The following is a 22,795-nucleotide window of genomic DNA, read 5'->3' as shown; positions in this document are numbered from 1 at the left end:
CTGCAGCCTCCTTTACCTCCTGGCACATGGCTCAGGGCTCCTGGAGCCTTCTCTTCTCCACTGAACAGTCCCAGCTCTCTCAGCCTTTCCTCACTGCTGCCCTTGGACCATCTTTGAGGCCCTTCTCTGGCCCCTCTCCAGCCTGGCCCCAGCTTTGCTGTGCAGCAGGACCCAACCTGAGCCCATGCTCCAGGGGTGCCCTGAGCAGCATTGAGCACACTGGGACAGTGACACCTTCATCCCTGTGGATAACAGGAACCTCTTGGGTTCTTTGTACTGTATTCAACCCAAGCCCCTCTGATGGCACTGATGCCCATGGGCACAGAGGGCAGAGGAGCTGCAGTGCTGTTGTAATGGGAGTTGAGAGGATGGAGCCTGCAGAGCCATGTCCATCAGTGCCTGCCAGCCCTGATGAATGCTCCAGCCCTTCACTACCTGCTTGTCATGGGGAGAAATGAGTTCAGGTGGCCTCAAGCTGCTTCCACAAGTGGTGAGAATCCTGATTCCTGGTGAGCGGTTGGGCTGGGAATGGAGGTGGGAGAACCCACCCCAAAAGTGCCCATCCTGCTGCAGCCTGGTGGGGCTGGAGGTGAAGAGCTCCGGGAGCATCCAGTGGGACCATTCCCAGCACTGCCAGGGCCACCCCTGCCCCATGGCACTGAGGCTCCATGGGGTGTGAGCACAGCAGGGCCGGTGCCTGCAGCCCTGCCCTGTGTGAACCAGTGTGCTGTGAGCGGATGGGGCATCTCTCTGCATGGGCAGGGTAAGTGTCCTTCAGCAGCCCTGGGGGCTGCATGGGATCAGGGTCAATAGCACAACCCCATGGGATGGATGCCCTTGGGACTGATTGTGAGGGGAGACTGAGCTGAGCTCTTAGGCAGAAGCTGTTCCCTGGGAGGGTGCTGAGGCGCTGGCACAGGGTGCCCAGAGAAGCTGTGGCTGCCCCATCCCTGGCAGTGCTCAAGGCCAGGTTGGACACAGGGGCTTGGAGCAGCTGCTCCAGTGGAAGGGGTCCCTGCCTGTGGCAGGGGTTGGAGCTGGAGGAGCTTTAAGGTCCCTGCATCCCAACCCATTCTGGGATCTTTAGATGCTCTAAACTGGAGGGTGGAAACCTGGGGAACAAATAGGTCCCTTCCATCCCCTGCTCCTGGTTGAGCTTCATCCTCAAGTCCTATTGCTCCTTGCCTTGGTGGGATGGCTCCGTTCCATAGGTGCTGAACTGGTGGTGACCCAGAAGCAGCAGGATGTGGCTTTGCTTCCCTTAGCCTGAAGAGTGTTACAAGCACAGGGATGTGCTTGGAGCCACAATCCTGCCCCAGCAGGGACAGCTTCCACCTCTGATCCAGACCTATGGGATGAGAACAGATGGTCATGGTGGGCTGGGAATGTGACTCCCACCAAGGGCAGGTGTTGGTGAGGGCTGTGAGTCCTCCAGTGCCTGCCCCATGTGTGTCCCACGTCTGATGGCTTTCAGGGTGTGCTGCTGTGGTTGTATTGAAGTGTTCACTCCTGGTTCCTCTTCCCTAGCTGGGAATGTGTGAGGTGGGATTGCTGAGCTCTGCCTCCCTACTCCTGCTCTACTCCTGCTTCCTGTCTCATTCCCAACAGTGTGGTGAAGATCCTGCTGGCAGCCAATGCAGATCCAAACCTTGGAGATGACTTCAGCAACGTCTATGAGACTGCCAAGGAGAAAGGCCTCCACTCTTTGGAAGGTAAGGCTGGATGGGTGCAGCCGCTTGCATTCACTTCCCAGCTTCCAGACTTCCTGGCTTTAAAGTGGGAATTTCACCTGGATTGGGTGGGTTTGGAGCTTCAGCTTCAGTTTAGAGCAGAGGACCTGGTGGCACAGAGGTGAGTGTATGAGGGTGAAAGGGAACATGGTGTAGATGTGTATGAGATGTCCTTCAGCATCCTGGACATAACCTGCTTCCCTACAGGCAGAGCATCCCATGGGGTTGTAGACAGGGCTCATCCCATTGAGCACATGCAGCCACGTGCTGGGGGAGGCTCCAGGGCATGTATCCCACCCCAGCCTCCAGGTCTTCCAGACAGGTATTAAGTGACTCCAGACTTGGCCAGCTGGGCTGAAGCTGGATGGTGACCTGGGTGCAGTCAGTGCTGCTGCTTGGGGCAGGTGTCAGTGGTGCCTTCCAGCCCTGGGAGTCTTTCCATGAGGACAAGGAAGTTCCCTGCAGTGACATTCCACCTCATCGTTGGCTGATGACTCCAGTTCCACTCTCAACCCAACGTTATCCCATTGCTGGGATGTTGATGCACACTTGGAGTCATGGAAGGGTTTGGGTTGAAGGGAGCTCTAAAGGCCTGTGGGTGGCAGGGACACCTTCCACCAGAGCAGCTTGCTCAGAGCCCTGCTCTTCAGAGCACTTGAGGTTTCCTGACTTCTCCCCCTTTCCAGGCTGATAAATGGTGTCACATTGCCTGGTTCTTGATGGGATCTGAGGGGGAATGTCTGGACCAGCAGCAGCTGTGTCCTTCAGGGATGCTGCTGGCACCAGGCTCCCTGCTCCTGGCCTGCCAGGGACACAGACAGGACTCAATGGCTTGAACCTGCCCAAGGGGAGGCTGAGCTGAGCCCTTAGGCAGGCTGGGGTTCCATGAGTGTGTGATGCTGGCTCTGCAAACCACAGGGAGCTACTGGGCAGGCTGGGGGCTGCAGTGTCCAAAGCAGGAGATCAGCACACATTGATGTGCTCACAGTGGATGCAGTGGAGATGGGAGCACAAGGCCCGGCAGTGGCTGAGCAATGCTCAGGTGGGTCCTGATAGGGAGAAGGCAACAGCTGGGACACCTGAGTGGGGTCAAGTCATGGAATCATCATGGAATCATGGGATGGGTTGGGATGAACGGACCTGAAAGCTCATCTAAAGCCGCAGGCAGGGACCCCTTCCACTGGAGCAGCTGCTCCAAGCCCTGTGTCCAACCTGGCCTTGAGCACTGCAGGGATGGGGCAGCCACAGCTCCTCTGTGGAGCAAGGGCCAGTGCCCTATGTGACCCTATGCCAGCGCCTCAGCACCCTCCCAGTGCTCACAGGCTGACATTCCCCATTGGCATCTCCATGCAGAGCTCTGGAACCTCCAATGAAGGTGCCATGGCTGAATCCTCTCCCACAGCACGGGGTGAGTTTGGAGGATGAATCCCTTGGGACCACTTTGCCAGGGTGCTCTTTGCTCTGTAGGAGCTCAGGGCTCTCATCCCTCCCATGACCCATCAGATCTGCCCCACGTGGGGATGGACCACGCATCCATCACCTCCCTGCAGCACATCCAAGATGCACGAAGCCCCATTAAACCCCAAACAATGGGATGCCAATCCATAACGGGCACAGCGTTTATTTAAGACCAGGGCTATCCACCCATAAAGTGAATTGTTTCTGCCTTCATCCCTCTCTCCCGTTATATATTTGGGGCTGAAGGAAAGATGAGGCCACTCAGGCAGGCTCTGCATTCATCCTGCCCTTGACATCTTTTATTAAAACGAATAAATTCAGCTGCATGTTTAAGGCACACGCACCCAGCACCAATGCTGCGCTGCCTCCCTTTGCCTCTCCCCATGCTTCCTGCCTCCCTTCCCATTTACATACCGGCTGGATAAATATTTCCCCTTCCCAAGCCTTCCCCAAATATATTAGAGACATTTATATGGCTGGCAGGAAGGGAGGCTGCCAGGCTGGGGGTGATGGATGGCGCCGGAGCCTCCCCCTGACGCCTTATTGAGTTGCTGATGATTATCTCCCTGCCAGACATTTTTTACAGCTGAGGCTGAGCTGTCACCGGGACCGTGGGGGGAAACCCACCCCACAATAATAACACTTTAATCTCTTTACTGCACTGCTCCCTAGTAGCTGAGATTCATCTTCCCTGACGCACGGAGTTCATTATCCTGCTCCTCCCTGGGTAGGAAATGACGACAAATAAATAAATAGACATCCTTCCCCCCCCCAGCTCCATCCATCCATCCATCCGTGCTGGGGGAGCGGGGGCAGGAGAGGGAAGGAGACAGGGAATTCACTCATGGGCACGGCTGGGCAGCAGTGGGTACCTGTGGCAGTGGGGTTATCCTATGAGCATTGAGCTGAGAGCCACAGACCCCCTGTGCTGGGGGCACCCCCAGAGCATGAGCAGCAGCTCAGGGAGGGGATCCTGCCCCTCTGCTGTGCTCTGGGGAGACCTGAGAGCAGCTCCAGTGCCTAAAGGGGCTGCAGGAAAGCTGGAGAGGGGCTTGGGACAAGGGCCTGTAGGGCCAGGCCAAGGGGAATGGCTTGAACCTGCCCAAGAGAGGGGAGACTGAGCTGAGCTCTGAGGCAGAAGCTGTTCCCTGGGAGGGTGCTGAGGCGCTGGCACAGGGTGCCCAGAGAAGCTGTGGCTGCCCCATCCCTGGCAGTGCTCAAGGCCAGGTTGGACACAGGGGCTTGGAGCAGCTGCTGCAGTGGAAGGGGTCCCTGGCATGGCAGGGGTTGGGAATGGAGGAGCCTTCAGCTCCCTTCATCCCATTCCATGGTTCCATGCAAAGGGGACAAAGTAACCTTAATGACTTGTGTTGGATCCCAGCTCAGTGCTGAAGATGCAAGTGGCTGTGGCTGGGGCAATGCTCAGAGGCCTCTCTCCCACCTCCTGCCCTGTGTGGCTCCATGGGGCAGCCCTGGGTTAATGGCACCCATCCTGCCTGCACCAATGCAGCTGGCCACTAAAGCCCCCGGTGAACGCCAGCAGGGTCCTGTCACCATGGGGTTGGTGCTGAGCCCACGGCACAGCCATAGGGTCTCCCCTCTCCCTTCACCCCATGTGCTCATCTCCCTGTGCCCTCCCCACAGTGCTGGTGACCCGGGAGGAGGACTTCAGCAACCGGCTCAACGTGAGGGCCAACTTCAGGGGCTGCACAGCTCTGCACTATGCGGTGCTGGCCGATGACCACCGCAGTGTCACACTGCTGCTGGAGGCAGGTGAGTACCAGCTCCTGGCCATGGCACCCAGTCCTGAGCCATGGCACCCGGTCCTGAGCCATGGCAGGGCCAGGCAGCACCGGGCTCACTTGTTGCCAGGGTGAGATGGGCTTTAACTCCTTGCTTTAATCCCCTTATGGTTCCTTGGGCCCCTTCCCCTCCGGTGCTTTGTTGCTGGTGCTCATTGGGTTTCCCTTCCTCCCTGTGGATGCATCCCCTAACCCTCACCCTAACCCTGGTCCAGCTGCATCTCTGCCGTTCCCCTTCCTCAATGCGCCCTCTGTTACATCCTCTATGGACACTGGGGCAGGGAATCGGGGTCCTGTGTGGCTGGGAGTGGATCTGCTCTGGGTGCTGGTCCCCGTGGCCTGGTTGAGGCTCAGGTGCTGTGGGTACCTTGGCCACCCAGCTCTGGGGAGAGCTGGTACCAATGAGCTGGTGCAGTCATTGCTCCCCCAGTTGTGGCACAGACCCCTTCTCATGGATCCAGCAGCACTGGGGATTCAACAGATCCCTCCTGAGCCAAACCATTCCATGATTCCCGTGTACTCAGCACCCTCCCAGGGAACAGCTTCTGCCTCAGAGCTCAGCTCAGTCTCCCCTCTCTTGGGCAGGTTCAAGCCATTCCCCTTGGCCTGGCCCTCCAGGCCCTTGTCCCAAGCCCCTCTCCAGCTTTCCTGCAGCCCCTTTAGGCACTGGAGCTGCTCTCAGCTCTCCCCTTCTCTTGTCCAGGCTGCCCCAGCCCAGCTCCTCTCAGCCTGGCTCCAGGGCAGAGCTGCTCCAGCCCCACAGCATCCCCATGGCCTCCTCTGGACTACAATGCATCCTACAGGCATTCCAGGATGATCCCTCACACCGGGCTGGAGACATGGGTGGAATTCCCACCCTCTGAGCACTGGGACACGCTCCTGGTTTGCAGGATGATGGTTTCCACCCGGAAATCCATCCCTAGGGTACCCTCTGTGCATTGTGGGCAGAGGGATTTCCTTCTGCTGTGTGAAGGGGAAACCTTGGAGCAGCTCCCAGTGCCTAAAGGGGCTATGGGCAACCTGGAGAGTGGTTCCAACTGGGAGAGGGGGCAGTTAGATGGGATGAGGAGCAGGATGGTGCTGGTTCACTGCCCCGCTCAGTGCTGTAGCCCCAGTCCCGCTGTGCTGTGGGTCACAATGGCTCCCTTGTGCCCTGCTGGCTGCTCCATCCCTGCTTTCCCTGGCATCCGAGTGAGTTCCCGGAGCTGAGGCTCTCTGGCAGAGACAAAGAGCTCCCTGTGGGCTCAGCACCAGTGCTGGTCTGCACACACTGCCTGCTCTGTTGGACCCAGGCCTTGGAGTGGGAGCACAGCTGGGGAATGAGCTGCAGCTCCCGAGCTTATGGAGTCCCTGCAGGGAACTTCCCTGCCCGATCCCATGTCCTACCCGGGATGGGGATAACGGAGCATCCGGTACCACCCTGGTGCTTCCATCCCATCCCTTCCTTCCCAGCCTGCTGCCCATTCCTGTTGGATTTCCCACCTGTGCCTGTCACATCCCGGTGATGGGGACTGTTCCCTCCTCCCACTCCTGCAGGATAGCAAAGCTGGATCCCTGTGTCTGTGTTGGGGCAATGTTCTCCTATGGGATAACAAAGCTGGATCCGTGTGTCCATGCTGGGGCAATGTTCTCCTATGGGATAACAAAGCTGGATCCGTGTGTCCATGCTGGGGCAATGTTCTCCTATGGGATAACAAAGCCGGATCCATGTGTCCATGCTGGGCCCATGTTCTCCTGTGGGATAACAAAGCCGGATCCGTGTGTCTGGACAATGTGTGCTGAATAGAGGGCTGAAGGTCCGGAGGAGGAGGTCGAGCACCTCCGCAGTGGCCCTGCCCCGGGCCCTTTGTGAGCACAATGTCCCAGTGCTGTCCCATTGAGCCCAGTGGGATGGCTCCTGCCTGCGCTGCCTCCTTTACCCATCCCTACACCTGCCCTTAACCAAGCATCCCTTCCCTCTGCCTTTACACTCCCTCTGCTCCGTGCCCTGCCCTCGGGGCCGCAGCCATTAACACTGCTCTGGCCACCCCCTCCTCATGCAGGGCTGGGGCTTTCCTATGGACCCCCCCCCCTCACCCCATAGCCCTGAGCCTTTGTGGCCATTCAGGGCCTGCCTTGACCCCTGTGGACCTTGTGGCCTGTGGCCAGCATGTGTGTGCCCAGCAGAGCTTGTCCTGAGCGCCGGTTCACAGCCCCTGACCTGAGCTGACACTGGTGGGTCCTGCAGCCATGGGGCTGCACCAGTTGCTCCTGGAGGCAGGATCGATGCTCAGGGCTTTGTGTGGGGCACGGCGAGGGCGGCACCGGCTTCCCTATGGAAATGGGGCTTTCATTATCCCGTGTTTGAATGTGCTGCATAAAGAGGGAGCCTGAGCTGAGCTCTGAGGCTGAAGCTGTTCCCTGGGAGGGTGCTGAGGCGCTGGCACAGGGTGCCCAGAGAAGCTGTGGCTGCCCCATCCCTGGCAGTGCTCAAGGCCAGGTTGGACACAGGGGCTTGGAGCAGCTGCTCCAGTGGAAGGGGTCCCTGGCAGGGGTTGGGAATGGAGCAGCTTTACGGTCCCTGCATCCCAACCCATCCCATGGTTCCATGGCTCTGTGAGCTCTGGGATGCTCAAGCCCTCGTGCCTCATCCCTCCTGTGCTCACAGCTCCAATTAGAGGCAGACAAGCAGCAAAGAACATGCACCTATGAGCACATCTTAGCTGAAGCTGCAGGAACCCAACGTCTGGATTCCATCTGCCAGGAAATTCAGTGCATCCATGTGTTGGGAATGCTCCACATTCCCCTCCCTGCTCCTGGGGGGTGGCACATGCTGTGGGGAGGGTGGATGGGGTAAGTGAATTACAGAGCCAGCCCATGGGAGCATGGCACCCCCAGAGCAGAGGTACCCCCATGTCCCCTGTGCAGCAGTCACTGCAGGAGCAGGGTTACCCCTTCCAACCCCTCTGCCATGTCCCTGCTGCCACCTCGGGTTGGAGCTTTGGGGCATCCTGGAGGCTCTGGGAGCAGCCGGGTTGGGGGTTCCAGGCCCTGATGGTGTGGTTGGGGTTCCCCCTCGTGTTGTGCCCCTGTGCTCCCAGACAGGGTCTGCTCCTTGCACAGGGAGGAGTGTGGCTCTGCAGCACAGGGGACATGGGGCTGCAGGGAGGCTGCAGAGGGGCTTAGGACAAGGGGCTGTGGGACCGGGACAAGGGGAATGGCTTGAAGCTGCCCAAGAGAGGGGAGCCTGAGCTGAGCTCTGAGGCACAAGCTCCATGATCCCATAAAAGGCTGGGGCTGTTCAGGAGCTGTATTTTGGGGTCAGAAACCCTTTGTTCTTTGCCTTTTAAACCCAGCGCCTGTCAGTGGTGCTTTACTGCAGGATGGGTGCAGGCTGGTGTGTGCTTCCCAATGGCTGTGAACAGAACCCACCTTTCCCTTTGCAAGGGAGCTGCCTGAGAAAGGAAACCGAAGCCTCATCCCTGCATCCACATGTGTGGAGCTTTGGACCTATGAACCATTCCAAGAGGGATGAATTCCCTTGCTCCCTAAGGGGAAGCTGTTCCCAGCACCCTGAGCTGGACACAGCTCCACTTGTTGCTCCCACCCCAGTGGGGTGTGGGATGCTCTGAGCTCAGGTTGGATCCCACATCCCAGTGTGCCAGGGTTTCATTCCTGGTGTGGCAGGGCTGGAGGGTCGATACGCAGGCACGGAGCGTATTGAGCCATGGAGCTCACGGGCTCTATTGAGCTGTTTAATCATCTTTGGCACAAGGTACAGTGCAGCTGAAGGGATCAATAGGGAATTTATCACATTCCCGTATAAATGTGAGCATGGAGAGGCAGAGGGGGGGGGTCAGGTACAGCAGCCAGGGATGGATGTGTGACAGCAGGAGACAGACCTGCAGCAAGCATCCATGGGGCAGGGACCATGAGTGTGACTGCTCAGAAACACCATCCCTAACACTGCTTGGAATCATGGAATGGGTTGGGATGAAGGGAACTTAAAGCTCCTCCAGCCCCAACCCTTTCCACTGGATCAGCTGCTCCAAGCCCCTGTGTCCAACCTGGCCTTGAGCACTGCAGGGATAACAGCTTGGATGCTGTTAGAGTGCAATGGACCCTCCACACCTGCAGAGCTCAGGGCATGGTCCCACCATGGCCAAGCTGCTCCTGCCCCTTGGATTCCAGTCTGAACAAGCACCCACCTCCTCCTTCTGTCCTTCCAGCTTCCCAGAGCTGGAAAGAGAGCAGCAGGGTCACCTGTATCCCATGGGAAGGGCAGGGGAGGGTTTATCCCCTCTGCAGTAGTGATGCCATCTGTGTTCATTCCCTCTTGTGGTGTTGTGCCTCTGGGCACCTTTATGGTTACAGAGGGGCTTCTGCCCCCACAGCTGCAGGGGAGACACTGGGGCTGCAGGAACCTGGATTGGGCTTGGGACAAGGGCCTGGAGGGCCAGGCCAAGGGGAATGGCTTGAACCTGCCCAAGAGAGGGGAGACTGAGCTGAGCTCTGAGGCAGAAGCTGTTCCCTGGGAGGGTGCTGAGGCGCTGGCACAGGGTGCCCAGAGAAGCTGTGGCTGCCCCATCCCTGGCAGTGCTCAAGGCCAGGGCAGCAGGATCAGTCCCTCTTGGTGCTGCTGTTGAAAGCTGCTGGTGAATGATGCCTCTCATTGATTTACAAGCAGTCTGTGCTCCGCTCAGGGTGTTAATTCCATCCCCTGAGGCTCCGCAGGACAGGAGTCCTCTTGGATTACCTTAACCAGGCATGCAAGCAATAAGAATGTCTGTCCTTGTCAGTGCTGATGGCTGATGGCAGCGGTGACATCCTGGATGTGAATCCTGATGTTTGACCATGGACAGTGTGGGAATGGTCCCTGCCCACAACAGGGGTTGGAGCTGCAGGAGCTTTAAGGTCCCTTCATCCCAACCCATCCCATGATTCCATGGCAGGAATGGAATCATGGAACATATTTAGCTACGTGCCCTCAGCCCAACCTCCTCCCTGTGCCCTTTCTGGCACTGAGTGTGGTAGAGGATGGAGATAAGCAGCACACTGTGGGTGATGCTCTGGGTGGCACTATGGGTGATGCTCTGCATGACACTATGGGTGGCACTACGGGTGGCACTATGGGTGATGCTGTGGGTGACACTATGAGTGACACCATATGTGACACTGTGGATGACACTATGGGTGACCCTATGGGTGACACTGTATGTGACACTATAAGTGACACTATATGACACTGTGGGTGACACAATATGTGACACTGTCAGTGATGCTGTTGGTGACACTATGAGTGACACTGTGGGTGACACTATGGGTGACACTGCATGATGCTGTTGGTGACACTGAGGATGACACTATGGTGACACTGTGGGTGATGCTGTTTGTGACACTGTGACACTGCGGGTGACACTATGAGTGACACTGTGGGTGATGCTGTTGGTGACACTATGTGACACTGTTGGTGACACTATGGGTGACACTGTTGGTGATGCTGTTGGTGACACTATGTAACACTGTTGGTGACACTATGGGTGACGCTGTTGGTGATGCTGTTGGTGACACTATCTGACACTGTGGGTGACACTGTGGATGATGCTGTTGCTGACACTATGTGACACTGTTGGTGACGCTGTGGGTGATGCTGTTGCTGACACTATGTGACACTGTTGCTGACACTATGGGTGACACTGTGGGTGATGCTGTTGCTGACACTATGTGACACTGTGTGACACTGTGGGTGATGCTGTTGGTGACACTATGTGACACTGTGGGTGACACTATGGGTGACACTGTGCGTGATGCTGTTGGTGACACTATGTGACACTGCTGGTGACACTATGGGTGACGCTGTTGGTGATGCTGTTGGTGACACTATCTGACACTGTGGGTGACACTGGATGATGCTGTTGCTGACACTATGTGACACTGTAGGTGACGCTGTGGGTGATGCTGTTGGTGACACTATGGTGACACTGTGGGTGATGCTGTTGCTGACACTATGTGACACTGTGTGACACTGTGGGCGATGCTGTTGGTGACACTATGTGACACTGTTGCTGACACTATGTGACACTGTTGCTGACACTATGTGACACTGTTGCTGACACTGTGCCGCCCAGGCCACGCCGCTCCCCCAGGCCCCATACACCCTCCTCCTTGCACCTCCCGCAGCCCCTCCGCCTCCCGGCCTCTATTGACAGCTTCGGGATGCGAAGGAATCCAAGACAAATCGGCATGCGGAGGGAGTTAATAAAACATGACAAATCTGTGGCTGTCACCGCGCTCGGTGCCGGCACCGCACTGACAGGAACAGATTTCCCCAATGAGGGCCCCGGCGCCGGCACCGCACTCGAGGCCCATTCATCACAGCGGATGAGGCCGCGCGTCCTCACCCGAGAGGAGGCAGAGCCCGCGGTGCTGCCCAGGTGTCCGGCGCCAGCCACACACAACCGGGGGGCAGCTGACAAATTGCCCCCGTCCCAGGGAGGGCAGGGGAGGAGGTGGCCATGGGGAAGAGGGGCTGCCACTGTTATGGATGAGGGGGAATCTCGCCTCGCCCAGCTTGGAATCGACCCGTTGGTTCTGTCAATGATTGCAGCAATTAGTCAAGTCGTCAAGGGGTGAACAGGGGATTGGGGCAATATCAGGGAGCCAGGAGGGAGAATTCCTGTGGATGGGAAGCTGGGAGCTGAGCCCTGTCCCAGGTGAAGCCTTGCCTGGAGGACACTGATCCCCTCCTGCCAGGCTGGGGATGGACAGCAGGAATGGGGGCTCTGATAGGGAGCTATGGGGTGGCCACCTCTGCAGTAGGTGAGAGGCCTGTCTGGATCCCAGCTGTCATCTGGGATGCCAAGGGATCCCAGGTTTCCTTTGGAATGACAAGGGATCCCAGGTTTCATCTGTAATGACAAGGGATCCCAGCCTTCATTTGGAATGACAGGGAATTCCAGACTACATCTGGAATGACAAGGGATCCCAGGTTTCATCCAGAATGACAAGGGATCCAAGGCTACATCTGGAATGAGAAGGGGATCCCAGCTGTCATCTGGAATGACAAGGGATGCCAGTCTTCATTCAGAATGACAATCCCAGGCTTCATTCAGAATGCCAAGGGATCCCAGGCTTCATCTGGAATGACAAGGGATCCCAGGCTTCATCTGCAATGCCAAGGGATCCCAGGCTTCATTGGGAATGCCAAGCCTTACCATGGAAACTCCTCTGTGCTGCTTCCTTATGGAGCACATTTTTCATGTGGAAGCAAATCCAGATCCAGCACTCAGCTCCTTGGGTCCTCTGCTCCTTCCATCCATCAGGATGGGGCTCTCCCAGGCTCCAGGAGCAGGGGATGGAGCGTGGCTGGGTCATTCCCAATGGGATGGGGGGTGTTTGCCTCAGGCTGGGCTGAGGATGGGATGTAATCATAGAGTTATGGAACCATTGAATCCCGGTGGGAATGACCTCAGGGATCATCTGCTCCAAGCTCTCCAGGCACAGCATGACCCAGACTGGATGCTCAGCACCCTGGGCAGCCCCATCTTCAACACTGGGGAGTCACCACTGCCCCAGTGAGATTGTTCCAATGGCTGCTTGTTCTCATTGGGAATGATTCTCCTGCTGTGTCCAGTGGGAATCTCCCAGCAGTAACTTGTGCCCATCACCCCTCGGCTTTCCCATGGACTCCTTGTCCAAAGGGAGTCTCCATCTCCTCTGCAGCCTCCTTTACCTCCTGGCACATGGATCAGGGCTCCCTGAGCCTTCTCCAGGTACCTCCTGAGATGCCAGGATCCTGAGCACTCCCTGCCATCACTGCCTCTTCCCCCATTCCCATCTCTCCTCATCCCACGTTGCTTGATCTGAGATTCCCATCACTGCAAATGAGACCATTCCCTTCATCCCAGGGCAGGAGGATGATTCCCACTGCCCTGTTTCCCTGCAGCTCTGCCTCATTCCCACATTCTCCCTGCTCACCACACTCAGAATTCACCCTTCAGAATCAGATGCACATTCCCTGATCCCCCTTTTCCCAAGCCCTCTGCACCCCAAAACAAGCCTCACTTTCCCTTCCTTGCTCCTCCTTAGCTGCAGGAAGAGCTGGAGCAGCCTCATTCAATCCCAAGCTCTGGAGCAGCAGCACTGGCAGGGCTGGTGCTGGAGCCAACCTCTACGTGCCCATGGGCTGGCAAATGCTGTGCATCCCATAGAGGAGGTGATGGAGCTATGGGAGAGGTTGATGGGATCTCCATCAGAGCAGGATATTGAGGAGATGGGATAACAAAACTTATGTAGAGAATCATGGGATGGGTTGGGATGAAGGGACCTTAAAGCTCATCCCTGCCATGGGCAGGGACCCCTTCCACTGGAGCAGCTGCTCCAAGCCCCTTCCAAGCCATTCCCCTTGGCCTGGCCCTCCAGGCCCTTGTCCCAAGCCCCTCTCCAGCTTTCCTGCAGCCCCTTTAGGCACTGGAGCTGCTCTCAGGTCTCCCCAGAGCACAGCAGAGGGGCAGGATCCCCTCCCTGAGCTGCTGCTCACACTCTGGGGGTGCCCCCAGCACATGGGGGGGTTCTGGGCTCCAGCGCTCACTGCAGCCGGGTCATGGGGAGCTGCTCCCCATGTTCCATGGGAGTCTTTGTGCAGCTCCGATGAGCACTCATCCCATCCCTGCCAAGCCGCTTGTGAGCAGGGACAATTCCTTGCCCCATTCCCTGGATGCTGTGTGTTGCACATCACCCCTCTCTGAGGCACATTCCCTTTGGAGCACGGCTCGGGAGCGGATGCCCAGGCTCTGATCCCTGATCCCCTCCATTTCTTCCTCCCCTCAGGTGCCAACCCCCTGCAGAAGAACGAGATGGGTCATACCCCCCTGGACTACGCTCGGGATGGGGAGGTCAAGGAGCTCCTGAAAGCAGCAGAGACAAAGGTGAGCCCCACTTCCCTCCCCATTCCCAGGGTAGGGTTAGGGTGACCTGGAACACACAGAGCTGTATGGCTCCGTGATGGGTAAGGGAAGAACCCCACTGCTGCAGTGTTCTGGGTCCATGGATGTGTGTCCTCCATTCCCGTATCCATGGTCCTCCTCGGAATGTGGGTGCAGAGGGGCAGAAGTTCTGGAGCCCCAGGGCAAAACCAGAGGAAATCAGGGGTTGTTCCGGGTCTGGAATTCATGGTAAAAAGGAACAGGTCTGAGGATCCTGTGTCCTTGAGAGGGCTGGAGCATATGGCATAGAGTGCTGGAGTCCTGGAATGGGTTGGGATGAAGGGACCTTAAAGCTCCTCCAGCTCCAACCCCTGCCACGGGCAGGGACCCCTTCCACTGGAGCAGCTGCTCCAAGCCCCTGTGTCCAACCTGGCCTTGAGCACTGCCAGGGATGGGATCGTGGGGATGGGATCGTGGGGATGGGGATGGGATCGTGGGATGCTCTTCACCCAGCACCCCAAGTCCAGCTCCTCAGGCTCCATCCCATCTCCCCCAGCCTGGGTTTGTGCTGGGCTTGCCCTGGTCCATGTGCAGGATCTTGCCCTTGGCCTGCTTGAGCTCCATTAGGTTCTATGGTCCAGCTCTTGGGCTGTCCCTGTCCATATGGATCCCATCCCTTCCAGCACAAAAAGTTGGGAGTAAACTACTCGGAGCATCACAAGGAGGATGTGATGGGAATCGTGTGCTGGGTGAGTGCTCTCTGGAGCCATCCCTGCTGGAGGAGCCTGCCTGGAACAGCACGGAGCAGTGATGGGTTTAGTGCTTAACGGATCACAGGAGGAGAGGAAGGACATAGATCTATGGGATGTTCCTGCTGGAGACGAGAGCTCTTGTCTGTAAACGGGAGCGGGAGAAGGCGGCTGGTGATGGATACGGAGCTGGGGGGGACGTGGTGCTCGGGGGGCCGCAGCCGCTCCGGTATCTGTGCTCCACAGAGAGTCTTTGAGGAGGAATTGCTCATTTTAATCACTGCAGCAGAATGAATTGGCAGCACTATTATGGGCTGGGCACATCCCCTAGCTGTGATTTACATACCCTGCTGCCACAGTACCAAGGGGGTTTCATATGTATGTTTAATGTATTTGGATGGCCCTGCTGCCTGCACGAGCAGGGATGCTCCGTGTGCTGCAGGCTGCAGGACACCCTGGGCAAGCTCAAGTGGCCTCTCCTCTATCCAGGGCTGAAAGGGAGGGAGCAGCACCCAAACCTTGTGTCTTCCCTATGCAAGCAGGAGGAAGCAGTCCCAGGGCTGGCCTTAGAATCACAGGATCATGGAATAGGATTGGAAAGGGCCTTAATCTGTGCCATGGGCACCTCACACTAAACCAGGTCATGCAAGGCTCAGTCCAGCCTGGCCTTGGACACTGCCAGGGATGGAGCATTCACATCCTTGGGCAACCCATTCCAGTGCCTCAGCACCCTCATAGTAAGGAGCTTCTTCCTTGTATCCAACCTGAACTTCCCCTGTTTCAGTCTGACCCCATCACCCCTTGTCCTATCACTGCAGTCCCTCATGGAGAGTCCTTGCCTCTTCCAAGTCTGTCTTTGCCATTGAGCTCCTCCTTGTGTGCACCAGGCTGGGTCAGATCCATCTCTCCCATCTCCAGCAGGACTGGAGTGTGTCAGGCAGGATGAGCCACAGTTCCCCTTCTCACAGTCCTGTCCCTGCAGGCAGCATCCCTGCCTCCTCATCCCAAACTGTTGTGTCCTCTATAGAGCAAACAGGACCTGAGAGCAGCTCCAGTGCCTAAAGGGGCTGCAGGAAAGCTGGAGAGGGGCTTGGGACAAGGGGAATGGCTTGAACCTGCCCAATGGGCTTAAAGCTCCCTTCATCCTATGGTCTGTTCCATGGAGCTGCTCCAGTGGGATCCAAAGGGAAGTTATTGCCCTGTACAAAGGTTGATGGCATCTCATACACATGGTGCTGATGGCACCAGCCAGAACTGGGGTGTTTGCTCTTTAGTTGGGGGTTTTACCTCCTGCCAGGCACTGCTCATGCAGGAAGCACTGGAAGTGGGCTGGGATGGGGTTATCCACTCGGGATGTGGGAGCAGCATCCAGCTGTGAGCACACCATGGTTTGTTACAGGGGTCTTCCCTTCAGGTGGCTGGGTTCAGGGGTGGCTCCTCCATCTGCAGATCCTGTGGGATACTTGTGTGCAGTCCAGCTCTGGGAAAGGGCCCTGGGGGACCCCAGCCCCATAGGAGTGAGCAGTGGTTGAGGCAAGGAAACCCATCAGGGTGCTGGGAACATCCCCAAGGGCATCAGCACAGGAATGAAGGTGTCATTGTCCCAGTGTGCTCGGTGCTGCTCAGGGCACCCCTGGAGCATGGGCTCAGGTTGGGTCCTGCTGCACAGCAAAGCTGGGGCCAGGCTGGAGAGGGGCCAGAGAAGGGCCTCAAAGATGGTCCAAGGGCAGCAGTGAGGAAAGGCTGAGAGAGCTGGGACTGTTCAGTGGAGAAGAGAAGGCTCCGGGAGCCCTGAGCCATGTGCCAGGAGGTAAAGGAGGCTGCAGAGGAGATGGAGACTCCCTTTGGACAAGGAGTCCATGGGAAAGCTGAGGGGTGATGGGCACAAGTTACTGCTGGGAGATTCCCACTGGACACAGCAGGAGAATCATTCCCAATGAGAACAAGCAGCCATTGGGATAATCTCACTGGGGCAGTGGTGACTCCCCAGTGTTGAGGATGGGGCTGCCCAGGGTGCTGAGCATCCAGTCTGGGTCATGCTGTGCCTGGAGAGCTTGGAGCAGATGATCCCTGGGGTCCCTTCCATTGGGATTCCAGGATTCCATGATTATGTTCTCCCCTTGCCCAGCTCTGGCATGGCAAACACAGCCCATCCTGCTGGGAAGTGCTCTGGATGGGAGCAGTGTGTGGATCGCTGTTCCTCTGGAGCAGGATGGATGCCTCCTCTGGAGCACAGGGAAGCAAATGTCCCAGCAAAGAGCTTTTCCCAGTGTTTCCTGCAGGCTCCAGAGGCTCCTTCTCTGCTTCCCAACATTCCCAGCAGGACACAGCCCTTGGAGGCTGAACGGGAGACATGTGGAGGGTGGGAAAGCAAATCCAAGTGGAATAGCCAAGGCTTTCTGTTTCCATATGAGCTTATAACGGGATGAGAGCTCCTTAGGCTGAGCTGTGGCTGCTTCCCAGTGCCTGGAGCGGAATTCCACCTGTCCTAGGGGGTAAAGCTCCCTGCCCCCCCCCCCGATGTCCGTGTTGTTGCTTAGGGAAGCCTCTGATCCCAGTGTTCTCCCTGCCCCAGTTCCAGGAGGAGCAGCGCCGGAGGGAGGTGGAGGAGCGCCGGCGCTTCCCACTGGAGCAGCGGCTCAAGGAGCACATCATCGGCCAGGAGAGTGCCATTGCCACTGTGGGAGCAGGTAGGACCATGCTCCATCCATGGAGCTCCATCCCCTGCTCCATCCATGGAGCTCCATCCCCTGCTCCATCCATGGAGCTCCATCCCCTGCTCTATCCATGGAGCTCCATCCCCTGCTCTATCCATGGAGCTCCATCCCCTGCTCCATCCATGGAGCTCCAGCCCCTGCTCCATCCATGGAGCTGCATCCCCTGCTCCATCCATGGAACTCCATCCCCTGCTCTATCCATGGAGCTCCATCCCCTGCTCTATCCATGGAGCTGCATCCCCTGCTCCATCCATGGAGCTCCATCCCCTGCTCCATCCATGGAGCTCCATCCCCTGCTCCATCCATGGAGCTCCAGCCCCTGCTCCATCCATGGAGCTGCATCCCCTGCTCCATCCATGGAGCTCCAGCCCCTGCTCCATCCATGGAGCTCCATCCCCTGCTCCATCCATGGAGCTCCAGCCCCTGCTCCATCCATGGAGCTCCAGCCCCTGCTCCATAGGGAGAGCACCGTGTTCCTCGGGATCACCTGAGGCTGCCTCCCAGTGACTCATTGGGAGGGGGGAGTCATGCTGAGGTCCAGTGGGAATATCCTGCCTGGAGGAGAGTCATGGAACCATGGGATGGGTTGGGATGAAGGGACCTTAAAGCTCCTCCATTCCCAACCCCTGCCAGGGCAGGGACCCCTTCCACTGGAGCAGCTGCTCCAAGCCCCTGTGTCCAGCCTGGCCTTGAGCACTGCCAGGGATGGGGCAGCCACAGCTTCTCTGGGCACCCTGTGCCAGCGCCTCAGCACCCTCACAGGGAACAGCTTCATCCCAATATCCCATCGAACTCTTCCCTCTTCCAGATTGAAGCCATTACTCCTCATCCCATCCCTGCATCCCTTGTCCCAAGCCCCTCTCCAGCTTCCCTGCAGTGAGCTGGGCTCTCGTGGTGTGCACCAAGGGTTGAGGATGCTCCATCAGAGAGTGCTGGAGCTGAGGTTAAACCCAGAGCAGGTTTTAGGCTCATGGGCCCCAACAGAAGCCACAGACATCAGATGAGCACTGACAGTTTGCTCGGAGCATAACTTCGTTATGGTAATCACTGAGACAAAAGGGTGCTGGGCATCTGCAGAGCAGGATGGAGGCTGACTCCCTTAGCCCAGGCCATGCTGGCAGGTCCCACCCTGCCCCATGGCTGTGGCAGCAGATCCCCTGCATGGAGTGAGCCAGGGCAGGGAGCTGGGATGCCCACGAGCTCCAGGACAGGCACTGAGCCCTGTGGAGCCCTGTTTCTCACTGCAGGCTCCATCCAGTGCATGTCATGGAGCACCCGGCCCCACATGGGAGCAGAAAGGAGAAGATGGGTCCTGGCTGTTCACTGCAGGTGCTTTTCCATGGGGCAGCCTCTCAGAACCCAGGATAGACCAAGGGGAATGGCTTGAACCTGCCCAAGAGAGGGGAGACTGAGCTGAACTCTGAGGCAGAAGCTGTTCCCTGGGAGGGTGCTGAGGCGCTGGCACAGGGTGCCCAGAGAAGCTGTGGCTGCCCCATCCCTGGCAGGTTGGACACAGGGGTTGGAGCATCCTGCTCCTGGATGAGCCTTAAGCTCCCTTCCACCCATTCCATGGCTCTAAGAGCTCTGAGCTGCAGCGAGGCCGGGGGCATGGCTCCTGTTGGAGCTCCTTGTCCCATCCCAGCAGTGGGGCAGGGAGCAGAGCTAACAAAGAGGAGCCGTGGGGCAGGAGCAGCGCAGTGGGGCAGGAGCAGCAGCAGTGCCTGGGGGCAGGAGCGGGGCCAGCCCAGCACTGTGATTGATGGTGCTGCTGCTCTGACACAGGTGCTGCTGCTGCCCATTAGAGCAGCTGCCTTTATGGAGCCTTCTCTTATTGAATTAGAGGGAATGTGCTGGATCCCCCCCCCGCAGCCTCGGGATATGGGAGCCAAAGGTAGGGGGAGAGGCTCCATCCCCTCCTCCCCGCTCCCTTCTGCCCCATTCCTGCTGGTTTCACTCAGGAAGAGGGGATTTGGAGGTAGGGTTTCCCTTCCAGCCCTTGCCCCACTGCTCTTGGGGGGGTTTCACTCATTCCCAGCTGGATTTGCTCCCACTTTGCAGCCTCCTGGTCCCCAGTTTGTCATTAGGACACTTCCCAAACTCCACATCCCGGATTAGCTGAGCCTGCTGAGCTGGTTAATGTATCACCCCTAATTGAATAATCTGATTTAATCCATCACTCACTGCATGATCCAAACACTCTCCAGAGGGGCTCAGATGGGAATACAAAGGGAGCGTGTGCTCTGGGGTTTGTGTGGAGCACCAGGGCACTGGGAATGCTCACACGGAGCTGGTGCTTGGCATCACTACCACGGAGCCATAGAAACCCTTCCCATGGGATACAGGTGAGCCCCACTGCTCTCTGCTGTAGGAAGCAGGACAGAGCTGTGGGGAGGTGAGTGATGATTCCTGACTGGAATCCACAGGGGCAGGAGAGCTGGAGGAGCTTTAAGGTCCCTGCATCCCAACCCATCCCATGATTCTCTACATAAGTTTGGTTATCCCATCTCCTCAATATCCTGCTCTGATGGAGATCCCATCAACCTCTCCCATAGCTCCATCACCTCCTCTATGGGATGCACAGTGTTTGCCAGCCCATGGGCACGTGGAGGTTGGCTCCAGCACCAGCCCTGCTGGTGCTGCTGCTCCAGAGCTTGAGATTGAATGAGGCTGCTCCAGCTCTTCCTGCAGCTGAGGAGGAGCAAGGAAGGAAAAGTGAGGCTTGTTTTGGGGTGCAGAGGGCTTGGGAAAAGGGGGATCAGGAAATGTGCATCTGATTCTGAAGGTGAATTCTGAGTGTGGTGAGCAGGGAGAATGTGGGAATGAGGCAGAGCTGCAGGGAAACGGGGCAGTGGGAATCATCCTCATAGAGTCACTGTGGTCTGGGTTGAAGGGACCTTAAAGCTCCTCCATGCCCAACCCCTGCCAGGGCAGGGACCCCTTCCACTGGAGCAGCTGCTCCAAGCCCCTGTGTCCGACCTGGCCTTGAGCACTGCCAGGGATGGGGCAGCCACAGCTTCTCTGGGCACCCTGTGCCAGCACCTCAGCACCCTCCCAGGGAACAGCTTCTGCCTCAGAGCTCAGCTCAGTCTCCCCTCTCTTGGGCAGGTTCAAGCCATTCCCCTTGGCCTGGCCCTCCAGGCCCTTGTCCCAAGCCCCTCTCCAGGTTTCCTGCAGCCCCTTTAGGCACTGGAGCTGCTCTCAGCTCTCCCCTTCAGGAGCCTTCTCTTGTCCAGGCTGCCCCAGCCCAGCTCTCTCAGCCTGGCTCCAGAGCAGAGCTGCTCCAGTGCTCCCAGCATCCCTATGGCCTCCTCTGGTTGGATCCTTCCCACTCCTACATTTCCTTGTGTAAACTTCCTACACCGCACTCAGGTCTGGCTCTGCTTGGGAGCAGCTTTGGGATCATTTGAGCTTCATCTTCCACATCCCAGCACCTCCAGCAGCGGCAATGGATCAGTTCCTTTGGGATGTGGTCAGCCCTGGCCCGATCCCGGATGGAGACGATGATCCCATAGCGGGTGCACACCTGGACCACTCACCCCACGTACCCCGACCCGGGCGGTTCGAGAGCTCCCCGGAATGAATTGATTTGATAAATGGACATTTATTACCCTCACAAATTGGCTGAAACCAATTTTGGTGGCAGGGAGGGCTGAGAAGTGCAAGGTATTGATTTGTGTAAAGTAATACAGTGAATTTATCAGTTCAATAGAGAGCTGAAGGGCCTCTCGGAGACCCCGCGCCGCTCACACCGTTACTGATGGCCAGAATCAAGCAGAGCATCACAGCACCACTGCAAATGGCTCCAGAGAAGAAGGCCCTGGAGTCAGCATCAACCCCCTGGCTCGGGCATGGGGGCTCTGGTGCCTTCATGGGATTCCATTGGAGCTCCCTCTGCCACCCCATGTTCCAACGGGAAGGGGATGCCTTTCCAAGAGGCACAACGTGGGTTCCTGCCTGGCCATCACCAGCAGGGCTGGAGGCTGCTTTGGGGTGCAGAGGAGCCCCATGGGCTTCCCAAGCTTCCCATCCATACAATGCCTTAGGTCTGGTCCTCCTCGTGATGCTGGTGGCCAACCCTGGAGAGCCTCCCATGGCTGAGGTGCTGGAGCAGGGGCTTGGTGGCCCCTTTCTGATGGCAGCCAGGACCTCAAGAGCATTTGGGGCTGGAATCATGGGTTTAAGGCTCCTTGTAGCAGAGGTTTTCCACCTCATCACACCATTGATGGCTCTAAGTAATGCCCAAGCCCTTCCAGCCGGGATCACAGCACTAGCTCCATGGTAGTTGTGTTTTATGGGATGCTTCATATCCCTGGAGTTGTGATGAGCAAGATGAGTGTTTATCCATAAAATCTGGGATGCTGCTGGAGAGGGGAGTGAAAAGCGACAACACTTAACACTTAACCTGGCTGCCTGCAGACCATTGAACATGCTGACCCTGCCCGTGGTCACTCCATGCCCTGGAGCACAACTTTATTACCTTTATTAGCTGAGATGCTGCAGACACTGTCAGTGGTCCCGTTATTCCCCATCAATCCTGCAGGAAATATATCCACCCGCGTGGCTGACCTCAGCTTTGCTGCCATAAAGGGCAGGGATGGAGCACAAGCCATGGTGGGATGCTCTGGGAGGCGTGCAGGGGACACTGGAGCAGCTCTGGGGTCACACAGACACCCCCCCTGCACCTCCATGCCATGGGCATCTCCTCTTGCTCCTCCTGTGCTGGCTCCTCAGTGGGGGTGATGTGGATGCTGGCCGGGATTTCATGGAATCCCAATGGAAGGGACCTCAGGGATCATCTGCTCCAAGCTCTCCAGGCACAGCATGACCCAGACTGGATGCTCAGCACCCTGGGCAGCCCCATCTTCAACACTGGGGAGTCACCACTGCCCCAGTGAGATTATCCCAATGGCTGCTTGTTCTCATTGGGAATGATTCTCCTGCTGTGTCCAGTGGGAATCTCCCAGCAGTAACTTGTGCCCATCACCCCTCAGCTTTCCCATGGACTCCTTGTCCAAAGGGAGCCTCCATCTCCTCTGCAGCCTCCTTTACCTCCTGGCACATGGCTCAGGGCTCCCGGAGCCTTCTCTTCTCCAGCTCAACAGTCCCACTCTCCCTTCCCCACTCAGTTTGGTGTCCTCAGGGACTCTTGATCCCATCATCCACATCACTTATGGGGACACTGAGCAGCGCTGGGCCCAGTATGGGTCCCCGCGGTCCCCACTGGTGCCACTGGTCCCGGTTTGAGGAGATGTTCACCACCACATCAACCCCCATGTCCAAGAGGACACATCCCTGCCCGCTCCTGGAGCTGGTCCATGGGGCTGAGCTGCTCCCCCGGGCAGGGTAAGGCAGAGCCTGGCTCTAAGCCTGGTCTCATTAAGGCTTGACAGGAGTCAGGACGTGTTAGAGTGGCCAAGGGATGGGTAATGCATCTTG

The 22,795-nt window shown here is 57.6% G+C and overlaps 1 protein-coding gene across 1 annotated transcript in view; it reads left to right on the top strand.

The window, feature by feature from the left end:
* The window catches only part of LOC117438044 (caseinolytic peptidase B protein homolog), a 46,301-nt gene that overhangs the window by 12,234 nt on the left and 11,272 nt on the right, over positions 1-22,795 (top strand). The window contains exons 4-7 of the mRNA XM_034073403.1: positions 1,609-1,712; positions 4,833-4,961; positions 13,799-13,896; positions 17,218-17,332. Of these exons, the coding sequence (XP_033929294.1) occupies positions 1,609-1,712; positions 4,833-4,961; positions 13,799-13,896; positions 17,218-17,332 (446 nt within the window). The remainder of the gene's footprint in view (positions 1-1,608; positions 1,713-4,832; positions 4,962-13,798; positions 13,897-17,217; positions 17,333-22,795) is intronic.

This window comes from Melopsittacus undulatus (assembly GCF_012275295.1).
Source record: "Melopsittacus undulatus isolate bMelUnd1 chromosome 2 unlocalized genomic scaffold, bMelUnd1.mat.Z SUPER_2_unloc_1, whole genome shotgun sequence".
Classification (NCBI taxonomy): domain Eukaryota; kingdom Metazoa; phylum Chordata; class Aves; order Psittaciformes; family Psittaculidae; genus Melopsittacus; species Melopsittacus undulatus.
This window is presented reverse-complemented; position numbering and strand designations above follow the sequence as displayed.